We start from the raw sequence: 18,228 nt of genomic DNA, 5'->3' as shown, positions 1-18,228 counted from the left end.
ACTGGATTTACCATAGAGAAGAATGGGGAAAACCATTAGGTTTGCCCTTGTATGCCTTGGTCTGGCAGCCACAGAAATAGGGGTTAATAGCAATTTCCACCTCACAGCTGAGGTGGTAAAGATAAATTTATTACCACGAGACATCTAGATACAACAGACTTCTGGGACATTTGAGAGGATATCTGCTAATGTGTCTGTGTTTGGCTTTGTAATATTGAGTTTATTTTTATTGTGCAACATATTATGATTTTAATTAAACATTTCATGTCTCACTGGTTATGAAGACAGGACAGCCAGCACCATTTCACCTCTGTTATTCCCTTGGAGAAATGCTGCAAGCACACTCCTTGCAAAATTTATTATTATTTGCATTACAGATCCATTCTCACAATAAAAATCGTGTGTATTGCCAGCATGCTGCAGCATTGCCAGCCATAAATCACAGGAGGCTATAAACCCGTCGCCCAATAAACTATCAGGAGAAAATCATGCCTGCTGGGAGAGCATCATAAATGGAAAAGATCATTTACTTCACACACTATTTTCACTCGTACGTCTCATGCTGTTTACGCACGGGGAGCTCGGGCTCCGGCGGCTCCCGATTGATTGGCTGCGAGGCCAGGACGGGCCAGTCCTCGGGGCGCCTTATAAGCGCTGCCCTCCCCACGCTGCGTGGACACGGGCTCTTCCTCTGCACCGCAGGTCGTAAGGCACACGGGCCTCGCCACCGCACCTGGTAAGTTCCCTGGGCAATTAGCATCCTCTTCATCACCAGCACATCGCGCTCCCTCTTTTCCTAGTGCAGCGGCTGTGATTTATGGGGCAGGACCCCTCGTGGGTGAGGATGTGCACCCCCAAAGCGCTGCTGGGGATGTCCACAGCACTGCAGGGGTCCTGTGGGGCTGGGAGCGCTGGGTGGGGTGGGTGGCTGCAATGTCAGCACTGCCTGGGGGTGCTGGCGTGCAGCAGAGCTGAGATACCACTGGGGATGACCCAGCCATTGCAGCACTGCTCACCGCTGCGTGATGGGCTTCGTGCACAGGTCAGGCTGCGCTCCCACTGTCTGATGGCCCAGCTCAGCCGGTGGGAATGGCATGTTCCTGTTCTTGCCTTTTAAATTTGGCTTTGTGGGTGCTGTGTCCCCGCAGTCCCTTTGCTAAGAGTCCTCTGCTGAGCGGCTGACCCTCCATTCCATTCAGATGCTCAAAACCAGATGTCTTGGTCTCATCCTTCCCCAGCCCCCGCGCTTGCCTAGGCTGAGGAGATGTCCTTAAAACACCAAGACTTTGCTGAAGCTCCTGCATGAAAATCAAGGTCAGACACAGACAAGAAGGTGGCCTTTGAGTGATGGAGAGTGAAGGAGGGTGGTGCAGCTGGATTGTGCCCTGAGCAGGAGCACAGTTTTCTGTTGCTCCTAGGCTGGCTACAAATGCTGCTCAGGTGCTGCCATTAATCTTTAAATTCATACCCTCCTGTATGGGCATTGGCTTCCTTGTCAGGGCTGCAGTGTGAAAAGTGCAATTGCTGCCCCTGCAATAGTCAGCTGGGACATGTAACATATGTGTGTGTTATATGGTATCTATACACGTAATATACATATTATACATGTAAATGTACATAAACATGCATATGTGCTTTTATATTTTATGTATTATAAGTATTTTATACATTTATACATATTTATTTACTTGTATACATACATATATACACACATAAAACGTGGAGGGGAAAAAATGCTTGGAATGAGATTCCTCTCTGTAACCCGTAGGAGCACACAGCAAAGCAGACACAGCTCAGGGAATAGCAGAGCTGCTGAAGCCAATTTCTTTTAGTGTTGTGTAGCATGGTAGGAGTTTCCAGTATCAAAGTCAGTTCTGCGTGGAGGCTTTCTTGCAGGAGAAGAATCCCTGACAGGCCCATTTGGTCATGACCAAACCTGGTTGGCAACCCCGCCCAGAGCACAGGGGTTTAAATTAGATGATCTTTAAGGTCCTTTTCAACACAGACCATTCTATGATTCAATGATTCATTCTATGATCAGTCCTTTCTTTCCCAGTGTGCACTGTCTCTCCTTTTTATCTACTTTCATAACCCTGGAAAACTGTTGAATTTCAGTATCTCTGAGAGTCCTGGATATCTACCATACGCTGCTGCAAAGGACACAGTTAGACAGACATAGATGCATGCGTACACTTTTATTTTTGATTTTTTTTTTTAACCTGGTCTCCAAATGAGACCGAATTGCAGGAGTCTGCAGATTAATTCTCACTGATCGGATGCTGTGGCATCAGCAGAAAGTGACAGGTCTTACCTCAGGGGAGGGCAAAGCTGCCAACTGGGACCCGAGGTTCCTCTGCACAGCTTCCTTTGCCAACCTATACCACTGTCAATGTGGAAGGGAAAGCACCAGCTGCCCTGTGGCGGGCAGCTTCACCCAGCTCTGTGCTGCCTCTTGCTCTGACAAGGTCCTCCTGTGCCTTGTCCCTTTGGCAACGGGCAGCAGGGCTGTGTGACAGCCGAGGGAATTCGTGATGCTGATGTGTGACTTTGCAGTGATCACTGAGTGGAAAGGAAATGGCTATGGGGCTCTCCCGCACTTGCCATCAGCTGCATTCTGCTTTTGACCCAGAGCAGGAAGATGTTTGTCCTTGCCCAGCTTTGGGATTTATTTGAGGTTTGAATCAGGTTACAGGCTGAGAATCTAATGGAGCAAAATTATATTAGGAACATAATAAATATGTTGTGGAGGATATGTGTGTTTATTCAAAAATGAAATGTGTTGTGGTAAATCCTCTTGCTCATAATTCAGGTACTTTTTGACTTGCTTTTTTCATATCCTACAGAAAGTACAGTAAGTCTGAAGCCACAAATATTTATTTTCCTTTAAATGGCTCTTGTTTTCCACATCTGCTGCTTTTCCCCATCCACCCAAAGAGCCTTTCAGTCACAGAAGGCCCAGAGAGGGTTCAGGAAACCCATTAGCCTCTCAAGCATCCTAGGGTGCATTGTTGTTCATGCAGTGTAGGTATCTGGATAGTGTTGAGAAGGTTGAATCCTACAAGAGGACTGAAACCTATGGTAAGAGCACATGCTCAAAAGCTAGGAGGAAAACTCAGGTTGGAGTGACTTCAGATCTTTAGTCCAATATCCTGTTCAGAGCAGGGCCAGCTAGAAGGTCAGATGAGGCTGCTCAAGGCTTTATCCAATTAGGTCTTCAAAACTTCTAAGATCATATCACCTCCTTGGGTGACCTGTTCCAATGATTGACCATTCTCACAGAGGAACAATTCTCCTTATATCCAGTCTAAACTTCACTTGTTTCAACTTACATATATATATATACATATATACATACATATATATATATATATATATATACATATATTTGTATCCTCCTGTCACACACTGCTATGCAGAACATTCTTGATATCTTCCCTGTAGGTAGGGGAAAGTTGATTTCACATCTCTGAGAGGTCTTCTACAGGCTGAACAAACCTCTTTCCTTGACCTCTCAGTCTGGATCCTTGCTCTTCTGGATTGAGATCAGTGATGTCTAATTGCCTAATTCTCTGTTATATCTAGTCATCCGTTTCCAGTCTTGATATCTCAACGTAGCACCAAGATGTAATTTTCATGATTTTCAGGTCCTTCAATCTCCAGCAAGCACCAAAACCAAGCCAGTTTCTTAGCAGCTTAGTCTTGGTTGGGGTGACTGTAGAAAAAACATTTGTTTACTCAGCAGAGCAATTCAACCTGTGGAATTTGTGGACAAACGTAAAGTAGTAGCACTCAACCAAAAGATTTTAACTTTCTTTTTAAGAAAAACAAAATCTCTTTATTTTGAAGAACAAATGTTCATTCTTTTCCTTCATTTTATAGTTTAATGGACAGCTGAGAGTGTAGTCATATGCGACACTATGATAATTCTAATGATGGCTTAAACAGCACAGAGGCATTTTCACAGGTTGGTGGGGAGGTGGAGGGATGTGGGGCTTGTCATTACCCAGTTCTGTATTCAGTGGAGAGTCCAACTATGTGGAGTTTCTGTTGTTGATTTGTTTTAGGTATAGGTCATGTGAGATCTGAGCTGGGATGGAGCATGACTCACATACCACGTGGGAATTCAATGGCTCCTTCTATCAGCCTTCAGCTTTCCTCATGATGGGCATCCCAGGCCTGGAAGCCCTTCACCACTGGATCTCCATCCCTTTCTGTGCACTCTACTTTATTGCTCTCTTGGGAAACTGCCTGATCCTATTCATCGTAAAGAAGACCCAAAGTCTTCATGAACCAATGTACTACTTCCTCTCCATGCTGGCAGTCACTGACCTGGGCTTGGTTTTATGTACATTGCCTACTACTCTGGGCATTTTTTGGTTTAATATCCAAAGGATTGGGTTTGATGCTTGCCTCACTCAGATGTACTTCATCCATATACTGTCCTTCATCGAATCCTCTGTGCTGCTGGCAATGGCGTTTGACCGCTTCATTGCCATCTCCCATCCACTGAGATATCCATCCATACTGACCAAGGCAACTGTCATAAAAATAGGTCTAGCAATTATATTGAGAGGCATGGTCTCCCTCCTTCCCATACCCTTCTTGCTCAAAAGATTAACCTATTGTGGTAAGACTGAGCTTTCTCATTCATTTTGCTTCCATCCTGATATCATGAACCTAGCATGTGCAGATATAAAGGTCAATGTCTTCTATGGTATGATTATTCTTTTATCAACTGTGGGGATGGACTTAATCTTCATTGTGCTGTCCTACATCCTGATCATTAAAACTGTTATCAGCCTTGCAACTAAGGAGGAGTGTCTCAAGGCTTTGAATACATGTGTCTCCCACATCTGTGCTGTCCTAATATTCTTCATCCCAATGATCGGACTGTCCATGATTCATCGCTTTGGAAAGAACATTCCTCCTCTAGTTAAAACTTTGGTGGCCTACACTTACCTTATAATTCCCCCTGCTCTCAACCCCATTATCTACAGTATAAAATGTAGCCACATCCGTGAGGCTTTGTTCAGGGCACTGTGGAGGAAGAGTGAATCTGACTGGTAGCTTCTTCCACCAGTTCTGCCAGACAGTGCTAGTGGACTTGTTTCTTGGTCAGAGTTAGTGGACTGGTTTCTTTCCCCATGCTGCATCCATGGGGATCACTGCCAGACAAAGGAACCGCAGATCCACTCAGACAATGTCCCTCAACCCAGAGCTGTGATCTTCATGTTTTGCCCTAGCATGATCTTTCATCCATTCCAACAGCCTGTAAGCACCCCAAGTATTTATGATAGTGATATACACAAACGGAAGTCCCAATTTGAGGGAGACAATTACAGGAAAATGGTCATCTTTTTCAAGCTACACAGTGGGGTGGATCAAGGAATATCTGCAAAGCATGTTATGCATGTTATGCAAACTCTAGTAGACAGCGTGTAAACTTGACTTGGACTCCCTTGAATGGGCTGATTGCGCCCTCACCAAATGTCACCAGATAGCTAAAGACATCAAACTCCACTGGAGCTTCACTTGGCTTGAGCCAAGAGCTTGAAGCCACTCTGAATATCTCAGCCATTTTGTTCAGCTGGGAACACTCCACAAGATGGAGCTCAGTTGCAAAGTTTGGAAAAGTTCAATACAGAAAATTTTCTGAAGGTCATGTTAAGTGAGCCCTCAACACTCTCATATTTTTAATTCTTAAAAATAAGCTCAATCTTCATCTTCATCTGTGTCTCTAAACTGCCATACACATCTACAGTGTTAAAAACCATGCTGCTTTTGCATCTTGTTTTTATTTCACTGGACCTTACTGTCTTACCAAGTCTAATGTTCCAGCCATTGTCTTGCATTGAATGTAATGTATGTGTACAATATCTTCAATAAAAGACATGTATTCATTGTAGAACCTCAAAAGATGAGATGAAGTCTTTTTTTTTTTCTTTTTTTCTTTTTTTTTTTTTTCTTTTTCCCCTTCTTTGTTTCTGTTTATATGATGCAGAAATTATAGGTTGGAGTTGCTTACAATCTTCAGGATTAGCTATTATTCTAGAGCATAGGATTGTATTGGATATGCTTCAAGATGGTACCTTGGGGCTCTTGGTGAAAAAGAGGGGTTTCAAAACTGTAATAGGAATGGTTAATCTTCCTGGCATGATGGATCATGTACTACAACTACACATCTGAGAGCCGCCAGGCACCAAATGTACCCCTCAGAGAGATGGGAAGTGAAGGCCCCTAGGGGAAGGTCACAGATAGGAGCTAACAGCATCTCCCAGCATTTTTTCCCTCTGCTATGGGATGGGTTTCAGCCAGCAGAACGGAAAGATTTCACAACTCTCCTGGCTTGCTTCCTCCCACAGACAGAGCAGAAATAGAGCAGAAATACCCCAAATCTTTCATGCCTCCAAAAGATGGAGCTGTATTTTCATTGATCTTAAGCCATATTGTTGGTCTTAAGCCATATTGCACCACAATATGATAAGGACATAAAACTATTAGAGTGTCCAAAGGAGGGCTGCAAAGATGGGGAAGGGTCTGGAGGGCAAGATGCATGAGGAGGAGCTGAAGTCACTTTGTTTGTTCAGCCCACAGAAGAGGAGGCTGGGGGGAGGCCTCATGGCGGCCTGCAGGTCCCTCACGAGGGGAGGCCTCATGGCGGCCTGCAGCCCCCTCACGAGGGGAGGCCTCATGGCGGCCTGCAGCCCCCTCACGAGGGGAGGCCTCATGGCGGCCTGCAGCTCCTCCACTTACGAGGGGAGTGGAGGGGCCGGCGCTGAGCTCTGCTCTCTGGGGACAGCGACAGGACCTGAGGGGACGGCATGGAGCTGGGGAGGGTCAGGCTGGGGGTTAGGGAAAGGTTCTGCACCCAGAGGTGGTCGGGCACTGGGACAGGCTGCCCAGGTCACGGCACCGAGCTGCTGGAGTTCAGGGAGCATTTGGACAATGCTCTCAGACACCGAGTTTGATTTTGGGGTAGTTCTCTGGGGAGCCAGAAGTCGGACTCGATGATCCTTGTGGGTCCCTTCCAACTCTATGATTCCATGGTATTTTGGGTAGCTTGAAAGAAGAAATGTTCAGTATTCACCTTAGAAGGGTGAAGCAGCAAAGGATTTAGGGACAGGATTGAACACTGGAGCTGGGCCATCTCTGCCTGTTGCTAAGCACTTCATATTTCAGATGAATATTCATATTTCAGGGTTGGTGTCTTTCTTTGTTCTGCTTTACTCAACACTGCATCTAGAATAAAAAGAGAAAAGAATAATGAGGGAAACTCTCCGTAAATAAATAAATAAATAGAAAGAAGAAGGGAAGATTCCGAAGTGGAGTATTCCCAGGACACTCTTTGCTTTGTGTTGAGCTAATTATTTTGCTGAGGATCCCTTTGGGATCTTTGCTGAGGATCCCTTTGGGCCCTTGCACAAGGTGAAATTTTTTTCAGTAGAACACCATCATAACCTCTGCCTGGACAGTAGGCACAGCAGCTCCTGCTTGCACTGAGACTCTTTGCTCAAAGTATATAAGGTCCAGCACCTAAGGCATGGTGCTGGTAGCCAGCTGTTATCAGAGGACTAAGGGAACAAAGAAAGCTTTCAGCAGAAAAGCCTAGAAAAGAGCTTTGCTGGGGAGATGCTCAGCTCACAGGATCCTTGCACAGTACTGCTCCCAGGCTGAAAACTTCCAGAGAGTTTCTCCCTGGACTAGTGTGTTTCTTGGCTACAACTGTTCTCAGAAGCAGCAAATCTGCCACGGCAAGCAAACATGTATTTGGGTGGCACTGAAGAGCCTGAGGAAAACATGTAGGAGATGTATTAGCACAACTGGAGACCACAGCAGAGTGAATCTTGCAGTGCATTTGGTGCACTTTCATCACCCAGTTCATCAGAGCTTCATCTGTCTCCCTGTTTGCTTCCCAGCTGGCGCAGCTGAAGGGTACCAAGCAGATGTTCAGGATCTGAGAACCTTTATAAGGTACTGTCTTTTAGGAACATATGTTCAAAGATCTTTGTGGCTGCCTCTAGGAATGTGAAAGTTAATTGTGGTTTAAAAACTGTTGTGAGAAAAAAGCTAGATGAGCCACTTAAACCTGCTAATTCCTATTCTGTGATGCCCTGAGCTCTGCGCTTTGTTCCATGCTTACAGTACTTGCCAACAGATCTATTTCCTAGGAGGCAGAGGAAGAACCATGTGAGATATATCACAGGTACGTCTTAATGAGGAGAGGGAGAGGGAAAGGGAGAGGGAGAGGAAGAGGGAGAGGGAGAGGAAGAGGGAGAGGGAGAGGGACAGGGACAGGGACAGGGACAGGGACAGGGACAGGGACAGGGACAGGGACAGGGACAGGGGCAGGGAGAGGGACAGGGAGAGGGACAGGGAGAGAGGGGGGAGTGGGAGAGGAAGGTTTAAGAGAAGGAGGGTAAAGAAAGAAGGGAAGGAAAGCCATATACATGTATATTTGTGGAGCCTTGCTGCACACCCTGCCATGCCTTTGTCTACACCATAACTGGAAGAGGAGTAAGGACAGTTCTCTGTCCTGGGGACACCTCAGACACATCCACATATGTCCTTTCTCCCTCCCTAGGCAGGGTGGATGTACTCCACTGCCTGGTGGGCATCAGCCCTGGCCAGTGCTGTCCCCTCACCTGGGGCAGGGCCAGCAGCTAGCAGCTGGGGCTGTCCCTGGAGGCAAGGAACAGGCTGATGGTGTGGCTGACAGGGGGATGAGGATCAAGCCATGTTCTGCTTATTGTAGCGCAGGTTGGTCTGACTCCGAGCAGAGCAAGTGCCTGCCCAGAGCAACTGATTTAGCCAGGACCTGTGTGTATTTGTAAACAGAAAGCAGCTGAGTTACAAGCAGGTACAGCTGCTTGCAAGTGATGACAACCAGCTAGGAAAAAAAAAATAAAAATCCACAAACCATCGGTTAAGATGAAATATTAACTTTGTTTAAAAAAAAAAAAAAAGCTTTATGTTTCTTTTCTTGTTTCCCTCTCAAGTAATATTTTGGCTTGATGTGTACTTTTTTGGGGAGGGGGGATGAAAAGGAAAAACAAATGCAGTCAATATGACTTTCTAGGGTTTTAAAGAGGAAGAGTTCAAATGAAAAATTCTAATCAGCTCTAGTAACTGGAGAAGACAAGTATCAACAACACTGGGCTCTGTATTAAGAATATTGGCACATTTCCCAGAAGTACTCATCTTTTGAAATCTGCACACACAGATCAAAATCCTTGGGAGACATCATCCCAGAGGTAAAAAGCTCCAAGACACTGAATCAGAGGGTTGTGAGGGAGGTCATGGTGCAGCTACCAAAATGCAGCAATTCACAACAAGGAGTTGCAATTATTAACGCTAATTAAAATATAGAAGAGGTAAAAAATCTTGCAAGTTGGGTTTTATACAGTCTGTTAGGGTGCTGGAATATGTTCCATAGCCACATTTTGAGTCTCCAGGGGCATCTGGTACAGTACCTGCAACCATCCTGAGCAGACTTCACTCAGCCTGGTAGCCCTCTGTAGGTGGCTCCTCCTGATTAGGTTTTGCACCCAGAGGAAAGCCCCTTCCCTTTCCTGAGGAGAACACATTGTACCACAGGAGTGTCATGGGGCTGCAGGCTGCTCTGGAGGAGAACACAAACAGAAAAGTTCATCTCTGAGCTCATCTTCCTTAATTCTTTTGACCCTACTGGCAGGCGTCCCCACAGATCTTGCAGCACCTATGTTTAGAAAGCAGCATATTTCCTTGAAGTCATCCGGCCAAATCCATCAGAAGTGTCCTTATGTGTAACCCTTTGGGACAGTTTACATAGATATCATCTGGTGGAAATGAGTGGAGTTCACCTCTGCAGCAAACTGGTCCCAGCTCATTAAGAAAACAGGTATCATTAAGATAGCCTTTCATGAGTGTTTCTTTTCAGAACATTTGAAATCATTGGAGACTTTGAAAAATAAGGAAATGGCTCAAAGGGCTTTTGAGGAGGTACATGTACGTATTCCCCTCTCACTGCCACATTAGAGGTGGGAGCAGTGGAGAGGATTATTCAGTGGAGAAGACTGTTGCATTGCCTGGGAATGCCAGCTTCATCCTGGGAAGTTGGTCTCAGACAAATTTTGGCTCAGTGGAACAAGTTTGGTCAATGTTTATGAATATTTATTGAGATAAAGTAAATAAATAGCAGCAACTCTGGCTGCTGCTACTGGTCCTCTGGCTTGGATGGTTCTACTGTCTCCATGTGCCCACTCCTTGCCAAATGCAGTTACTGGGGCTTGCTAGTGGGAGTATCAGCCAGGAAAAATAAATCTGCATTCACCGGTGTTTGTAAAGGTACAGATCCAGTTTTCATCCCTACAAAAAGCAAACTCCTTATGTACCTGGTCTTCTTTACACAAGGTGTTCAAAATTGTTGGTTGCTTCTGAAAACCTCGGTGCATCTATCAATGCCAAAGAACTAATGATGAACTGAAACATCCAGGGATTATTTACTTTGTGTGTGTGTCTCTCCCAGCCACATTCTCTCAAAAGAAATGAATAGGATGGCAGATTTTTCGCAATGAGATTCATACTATAATTACACTTCAGTGGCTGGCAGGTAAGTTGGCTCAGATACTTGTTGGCAATTACTGAAGCAGTTTGTTCATTCCACTTGCATCTTCACATAAGTGGTTTGCTGAAAAAATCATTTCTAGAATAGCTTTCAGGCAACTTGATGGTAACAGTCTGCCTATGTTGTTTTTAAAATGTGTATAAAAAGCTAGTGTATGAGCTTTATTTATCAAAGATTCAAGATGGAAAAACCCCACATCAGGGAAATAAACTATGATTGCTATTTTAGGGCAAGTGCTTCATCACAGATGTGCAGCAAAAAAAAATTTTATTGCAACCAAATGTTACTTTTAAAATCATTAGTATTAATAGCCTGTATTAAAATATTCTGCATCCATGTTTTACACAGATAGTACAGGAAATCCATTATCAGAAAGCTCAGTAATGCTGCAGATAGCAGTTCTGTGGGAGTCAGGCAGGGTCTGTGCCTCTGTCCCTGGTCCTCCAGGGCTGCCCCAGGCAGGCTGTGATGTGCGGCTCTGGGGCTGTAACACCAATGTTGCTTCAGCAATTAGCGCTCTCTCCCAACACTTTTAAATCCTAGCATTTTTTAAAATCTAATCCCTGAGAATAAAAGGGCACCTAAAGCAAATGCTTTTGCATATCTTCCTGATCCCTGATCATTCTGCTTGTGCCACATCACTACTGGAAAGTTTATAGATACAGAATAAGGTGAATAATCATCAGATTTTTCTCTCTGCAGTTGTTCTGATATTTCCATCTGTGTTTTCAGACACAAAAGGATGAATCCCCAATTTATGTGCACAAACAAACAAATACGTGCATCTCGGTGTTTGTGCTGCAGTACTTGGGAGTGGAGGACCGTGGGAGGCAGCACAGGCAGTTTTACAGAGTACGTTTCTGACAGGGCAGAACAGCACATATGGAAAAACTCAAGCAGAACTGAAGTTTAACAGGAAGCACTAAAAAAGTTTTTTTTTTTTTTTAATGTTGCCAAAAAAAAAAAAAGAAAGAAAGAAAGAAGAAAAAAAAAAAAAAAAGAGAAAACAAGTTCAGCTGTTGGGTTTATCATTTAAAATGTTGATTTAGCAGTGTTTTGAATTTAAAAGAATTCAAGCAATTCCTGTTCAGGGCTGCTCAGCATGCATTGCTGTATATAGCCATACTGGGCTAAGGAAGAAAGAGAGGAGCTCTCTGTATTAGTACGGCAACTATAAGATACCACCGCATTTCACAGTTACAGCCCCGTGGGATTCATGGCCATGGGAAAGGATTTATAATGCTGCTGTTTCTTTTTCCCTTGCAGTGGAGGACGTGCCATGGCATAGCATGACTGCACTTCACACTGTGTGCCATGCCCTTCCCCAACAGCTCTGACCTCAGCCCAGCCTCCTTCATCTTGGCCAGCATCCCAGGGCTGGAGGCTGCCCATTTCTGGGTGGCGATCCCTCTGTGCTCCGTGTACATCATGGCTGTAGCAGGCAACTGTGCAGTGCTGTTCATTGTGAAGACGGAGCCCAGCCTGCATGTTCCCATGTATTTCTTCCTCTGCATGCTGGCTGCCATCGACCTGGCCTTGTCCACGTCCACAGTGCCACGTGTCCTTGCCTTCTACTGGTTCAACACCAAGGAGATCAGCTTCAGTGCCTGCCTCATCCAGATGTTCTTCATACACACCCTCTCGGCCATTGAGTCCACCATCCTCCTGGCCATGGCTGTGGACCGCTACGTGGCAATCTGCCACCCACTGAGACATGCTGCCATCCTCACCAATGCCACAACAGTGAAAATAGGGCTGGCAGCCATGGCCAGAGGAGTCCTCTTCTTCTTGCCCTTGCCTTTGCTCCTCATGCCCCTTCCCTTCTGCAACTCGCGGGAGCTGTCACACTCCTTCTGCCTACACCAGGACGTGATGAACCTGGCCTGCGCCAACACTACCCCCAGTGTGGTGTACGGCCTCACCGCCATCCTGCTGGTCATGGGATTGGACGCCCTCCTCATCTGCCTCTCCTACCTCCTGATCCTCAAGTCTGTCTTGCGGCTGGCTTCATGGAGGGAGAGGCTCAAGGTGTTCAGCACCTGCATCGCCCATATCTGTGTGGTCCTGGCCTTCTACGTGCCGCTGATCGGGCTGTCCGTGGTGCACAGGTTTGGGAAGGACCTGGCTCCACTCGTCCATATCATCATGGGGAACATGTACATTCTGGTGCCTGCCGTGCTCAACCCCATCATCTATGGGGTGAGGACCAAACAGATACAAAGGAGGATCCTGAATTTAATTCACATCTCCAACAATAGAACTGCCCAGTGACTTCTGTGCAGCTGTCATCTCCTGTTTCCTCACAAAGCCTCAACTTGTTTTACACTCAGGGTCTTTGGAGCAGGGGCTGTCCTCTGTGCAGCACCCAGCATGTGGTAGGAGACTCAAAGGTGCTACCACAAGGTGAAAGGTAAATAGCAATTGTAAACTCCTTTCAAAAGTGCTTATCCCGCCAAGCCTAGAGTGAATCTTATTACAATGATCTGAATCCAACCCTGATCCAGGAGGTAATGTAATGGGAAGTCTTTAAAAGATGTTTAGATGTAGAGCTTAGGGATATGGTTTAGTGGGGACTGTTAGTGTTAGGTCAGAGGTTGGACTTGATGATCTTGACTTCTCTTCCAACCTAGAAATTCTGTGATTCTGTGATTCTGTGGGAAAGAAAAATGGATCAGCAAACTAATAAAAAGTCTTGACGTTGCACTTTGTTCCCTTCTCTCCCATAGAATTTGCAGAGCTGAGTGAATACTTACAGGTGTTGTGTTTTTTTTTGGAATTATTTAATTACTTCATGGTTTGTGCTTGTAACATGTTCATTTTCCAATAATATTTTAGCAACATTTTTGGCCAAATCTTTATCTGTCGGAACTATCTTTAAGTAAAATAATTATAGTCAGTAACATTATAGATGCAGACGTACACTTAAGAAATCCTCCACTTCTGGTCTTGTTCTGACATTCTGGGCATCCAGTTAAGGCAGCTCAGCCACCTTGTAGCAGACACTCTGGAAAAACTTCAGGCACAGAGTTATTGGAAGTGATTTTGAACATAATTTCCATTAATAATTACATTTAAGAAAATGACAGTCAAATGACAGAGAAAAAATAACAAGTTATAAATATAAGTGATATTACCCAGCCTAAGGAAGCACTGTTTCCAAGCTGAAGGTTGTTCTGTACTTTTGACATGTACCTTTTGACTCCATGCATACGTATTTCATTTTTTTTTCTTTTATTTCCAAGGTATTCCACATGAAATTAAGATACCTCACAGCCCTTTCTCCCTAAAGGAGAAAAGACTTCTCATGACTTTTCTACCAGTGGGACACTACTACAAAAATCTCCTAATGCTATGGAAGCCAACAAGTCTTAGGGCCAATGAAAATAGGCCCTAAGGTGTGAAAGATAGCCTAGATGATTCTGTGATTCAAAATGCATTTGTTTTGACAGGCCTTCATCAACCCATAGGCTCATACATCAAAAAGTAACATTCCAACAGTGTTTTTCTGGGGAATGAAGGAGGAAAAAACATTATATCTAACATTTTTCAGTGACACCATTTCATATTTTGTAAAAAGGTTAAAGATCCTGGGAAGGGATGTTAGAATCATAGAATCATTTAGGTTGGAAAAAATTTCTAAGACCATCAAGTCCAACTGTTAAGCCAGCCCTGCCAAGTCTACCGCTAAACCATGTCCCTAAGCCCCGCATCTATGTGTCTTTTGGAAACCTCCAGGGATGGTGACTCAATCACTTCCCTGGGCAGCCGGTTCCAATGCCTCCCAACCCTTTCAGTGAAGGATTTTTTCCTAATATACAACCTAAATCTCCCCTGGTGCAACTTGAGGCTGTTTCCTCTTGTCCTATCACTTGCTGCTTGGGAGAAGAGACTGATCCCTACCCCGTCACAACCTCCTTTGAGGTAGTTGTAGGCAGTGATAAGGTCTCCCCTCAGCCTCTTTTTCTCTAGGCTAAATAACCCTGGTTCTCTCAGCGATTCCTCATAAGACTTGTTCTCTAGACCCTTCACCAGCTTTCTTGCCCTAGATATGTTGTGTAATAGGATTATGTTTTATAATAGGATTATGCTGTATATATGTTATATAATAGGATTTTGCAATGAAACATACAGATTTAAAGGTGTTCTCATCTCTTTTTTTTCCTAATACATTGAAAATGTTCATGATCTTTGTCTTCCCTTCTTTCTATTTATGAAGCTGAAAAAAAAAATAGGAAGAAAAAAAACCAACAACAACAAAACAACAAACAAGCAATCTCTTCTTTTTCCTCTTGGTTTCGACTCTTGTCTTGTTATTGACTATTGTAAACAGTGTTCTTCATCCTTGAGGTAGCTGTGGAGTCTACCTCCTTGAAGAGCTTCAAAAGCCATCTGGGATGCATTGCCGTGGGCAGGGACCACTTTTTTGCTGCTCCTACACACCGACCCTGCAGCAGCCCCTGGAATTCCTCCGGTGAGAGGGCTGTGTGATCTCTAGTTTGAACACACTGGCTGTCGGCACGCAACTGAGTTAGAGAGAGCAAGTCATTTGTGCACAAAACCCTGCACATGAGGATGACCTGAGCAGCACCGGGCACTTTTCAGAATGCTGATCCACACTCCATCAGGAGGCCCAGGTGCTCTTGAACGCAGATGTCTCTATCAGTAGGAGACTCTTACAGAGTCACAGGGTAACTCAGGTTGGAAGGGACCTCGGGATATCTCTAATCCAAACTGCTGCTCAAAGCAGGGGCAGCTCTGGGGTCAGGCAGTGTAGGACAGGGCTTTATCCAGCTGGCTATTGAAAGCTTCCAAGAACGGATGTTGCACAACCACCCTGGACCTCTATTACAGTGCTTGACTGTCCTTACTGTGGAGAAGTTTCTCTTTATATCCAATTTGACCCTCTCTTGTTTCAATTTATGCTTGTTGTCTCCCATCCTTTTGCCATGCCACACTGTGAGGAGCCTGGGTCCATATTTCTGACAGCCTCTTCATGGGTAGAAGAAGGCTGCTCTTCTGCTCTTGGGTTGTGCCAAAGCCTTTTTTTTCTCCAAACTGAGCAACCACATTTTCCCAAGCCTGTCCTCATGGAGCATTGCTCCAGCCTCAGCCATCCTGATAGCCATCAGATGCACATGTTCCCCTTTGTCAATGTTCTTGTTTTTATGCTGGGGTCCAAAACTAGATGCATTATCTACATACGGCTTAGCAAGTGCTGACTAGACGAGTGGGTAATCCCTAGAGGGCATGGCATATCACTCCTTGGAAAGGTCAGTCCAGAGCCCAAAACCATGAACACTGGAAGGGACTACTAGAGAAGGAGGAAAGAACAAAACAAAAATTACAGAGCATGTGGTGGTGGTTTTACCTTGGTAGGCAGCTGAACTCCACCACAACTGCTCTATCACTCCCCCTCGTCAGAAGAGGAGGGGAAGAAGAAAAGGAAAGAAACAACTCACGGGTTGAGATAAGGATAGTTTAAAGGAAAAACATAATTATTAAGGAAAAATTATTAATAATTAAAAAAAATTAACTGAAGGGAAAAAAAAGGAAAGGGGAAAAGAGGAAAAAACAGCAAGCAAAGGCTGTGTGGAAGTGCAGAGGAAGGAAATTACTCCCTGCTTCCCACCACTGAGTGATGCTTGACCACGTCCTTGCAGCAGGGCCTTGCAGCTACACATGCAGAGCCCTGCACACCTGAGAGCTTCATCACTGTGCTGTCTGTGGTGTGTAGCATGGGTTTATCACTGAGGTACCTGGTACATTCACCAGCACCCGTTCAGATTACACACGGGACGTTTGTGGGGTGGTGCTTTGGGGGATATTAAATCCAGGATAATCCAGGACGAACCTTTATGCCTACCTGTCCAGCACAGTTCTGTGTGCTGCACCAAGGGGGTCATGCATCTTATCCCTAACATCTGGGTGTGCTAAAAGAGGTGTCTTACCAAAAACACATTGTGTTTTGCTCTAGGGCTTTCAACTGACAGATAATACACTGCTGTCTGGTGTGGTTTCTTCCAATTGCCAGCTAACCCTGAGGTAAAATGGGCATCCTTTTTGCATTCTGTATTTCTGTAGCTTCAGGCTCCATGAAAAACATCTTGTTGTAACCTTTTCTGATAAATTAAAACACATTTTATTTCAAAATAAACACTTTATTTGAGCAAGTTACAAGTACTTGGCAGCTGGGACTTAAAGGCAATTTTGACCCCTGCCACTTTCGTCATATTTTGTTTTATTAGATCTTAGGAGGCTTAGAAGGTCAACAAATTTTCATAAAAATGAAAATGATCTGTACCTGCCTAATATGATTTGGGAAGTGTGAATGAGTTTTTCAGACACACTATGGATCTAAAGTCTTTTCAGATAGCTGTGGCATTGAGAAATGGTTCCTGCTCATTCCCCATATGTTCCTTATTTTGTTTCCTTTTGTGTTGAGAGAAAAATTAATAAAGAAAAATGAATGAACCACCCTGGAAATGCTGTATTTTATTTTGTAGCCATCCATTTCTCAGAAAGACTTTTAACAGAGCCTCAGAGCAGGGAAGCATGATTAATTTCTGCTGGGTACAGATGAAAACTATGTAGGGTTCTCACTTTCCATCTGGTTTTTCAAACTGCAGGCACAGTGTTGCTTTCCTGGGGAAGAGAGAGGATATGACTTCTTCCTTAACACATGTTTTTGTGATGACACTGACAACCGTTTTCCAGCTGAATCATCCTTTGTCAACACTGCCCTGAAACATTAGAAGAACCCAGCCAGAGCACGAGGTGTTGGAACCCAGGTCTCCTCCACAAGCAGGGCCAAGAGCCAGAGGTGGTGATGGACCAGCTTGGCTGGGCTTTCTGCTGGCCCTGCTGGCTCCTGGAGGGAGAGGAAAGCACCCAATGTAGTTGTTTCACCATTCTTCAGCTATGTGATGGGGATGATGGCACTGACTTCCCTCTCTAAGCCTGTATTAGAGTTATGGATGAAATATAATACAGCAAGGATAGATTGCTGTTCTTTTGAAAATATTTCATAGTTTCTGCAGCTGCAATTTTAATTACAAACCCAGTTCTGTGGTTTAACCTTGAACTACACCAGCACTCCTGAGTCTCCTCCAAATAAACCCATTGTAAGAAAACAGACATAAAACTGGGCAAAATATAGCTGTGTCTGTGAGGTAATCAGCACTGAGGGGGTTAAAAACTGCCTTTTCCTTTCTCTCTCTATGTGTTAATTAGCAGGGGAGATACCGAGCTGCCTACTAGGACTTGTCTGACAGACAAATAAATATCTCCTGGTCTCTGCAGTGCGGAGTGCCTGCATGGAGACCTGCAGGAGGCAGGTAAGTTTTTAACGTTAGGGCAGAAATGTGTTGCTCTGCAATAAGGCTTTTCATGCCTCCAATCGTCATGGGCATCCTTCTTTCTGCTGCCTGCAGCTCTCCAGCACAAGTGGTCTTGGCCCCAGGAAGATTTCTGAAGAGTTTTCCCACATCAGGAACATTGGCCTAATCTGTACTGCAAGGGCTTTTCATGGGATCCTTTTCCAAGGCGTTAGGAAAAAACCATGAGCTAAGCAACAGTGAGCTGCAGCTTTTGCAGGAGAGGAATAGACATTGCTGGAGCACTGCATC

At 44.7% G+C, this 18,228-nt stretch overlaps 2 protein-coding genes across 2 annotated transcripts; both read left to right on the top strand.

The window, feature by feature from the left end:
- Window positions 1–618: 618 nt before the first annotated feature.
- Window positions 619–17,398, top strand: LOC137853668 (olfactory receptor 51E2-like). The gene is made up of 2 exons (XM_068676301.1): window positions 619–736; window positions 11,870–17,398. The coding sequence occupies exon 2, from the start codon at window positions 11,918–11,920 to the stop codon at window positions 12,872–12,874; it is 957 nt and encodes a 318-aa protein (XP_068532402.1). The 5' UTR covers window positions 619–736; window positions 11,870–11,917; the 3' UTR covers window positions 12,875–17,398.
- LOC137853612 (olfactory receptor 51G2-like) lies at window positions 630–5,832 on the top strand. Its single transcript, XM_068676186.1, has 2 exons — window positions 630–736; window positions 4,065–5,832. Exon 2 carries the CDS (start codon window positions 4,093–4,095, stop codon window positions 5,065–5,067), a length of 975 nt encoding a protein of 324 aa, XP_068532287.1. The 5' UTR covers window positions 630–736; window positions 4,065–4,092; the 3' UTR covers window positions 5,068–5,832.
- Window positions 17,399–18,228: the final 830 nt, after the last annotated feature.

This window comes from Anas acuta, chromosome 1, assembly GCF_963932015.1.
Source record: "Anas acuta chromosome 1, bAnaAcu1.1, whole genome shotgun sequence".
Classification (NCBI taxonomy): Eukaryota; Metazoa; Chordata; class Aves; order Anseriformes; family Anatidae; genus Anas; species Anas acuta.
The sequence above is the reverse complement of the archived record's forward strand: the minus strand, read 5'-3'. Positions and strand labels throughout refer to the sequence as shown.

Coding starts and splice junctions, on each gene's coding strand:
- LOC137853612 (XM_068676186.1), top strand. CDS start 4,093: ATGGAGCATGACTCACATACCACGTGGGAATTCAATGGCTCCTTCTAT.
- LOC137853668 (XM_068676301.1), top strand. CDS start 11,918: ATGCCCTTCCCCAACAGCTCTGACCTCAGCCCAGCCTCCTTCATCTTG.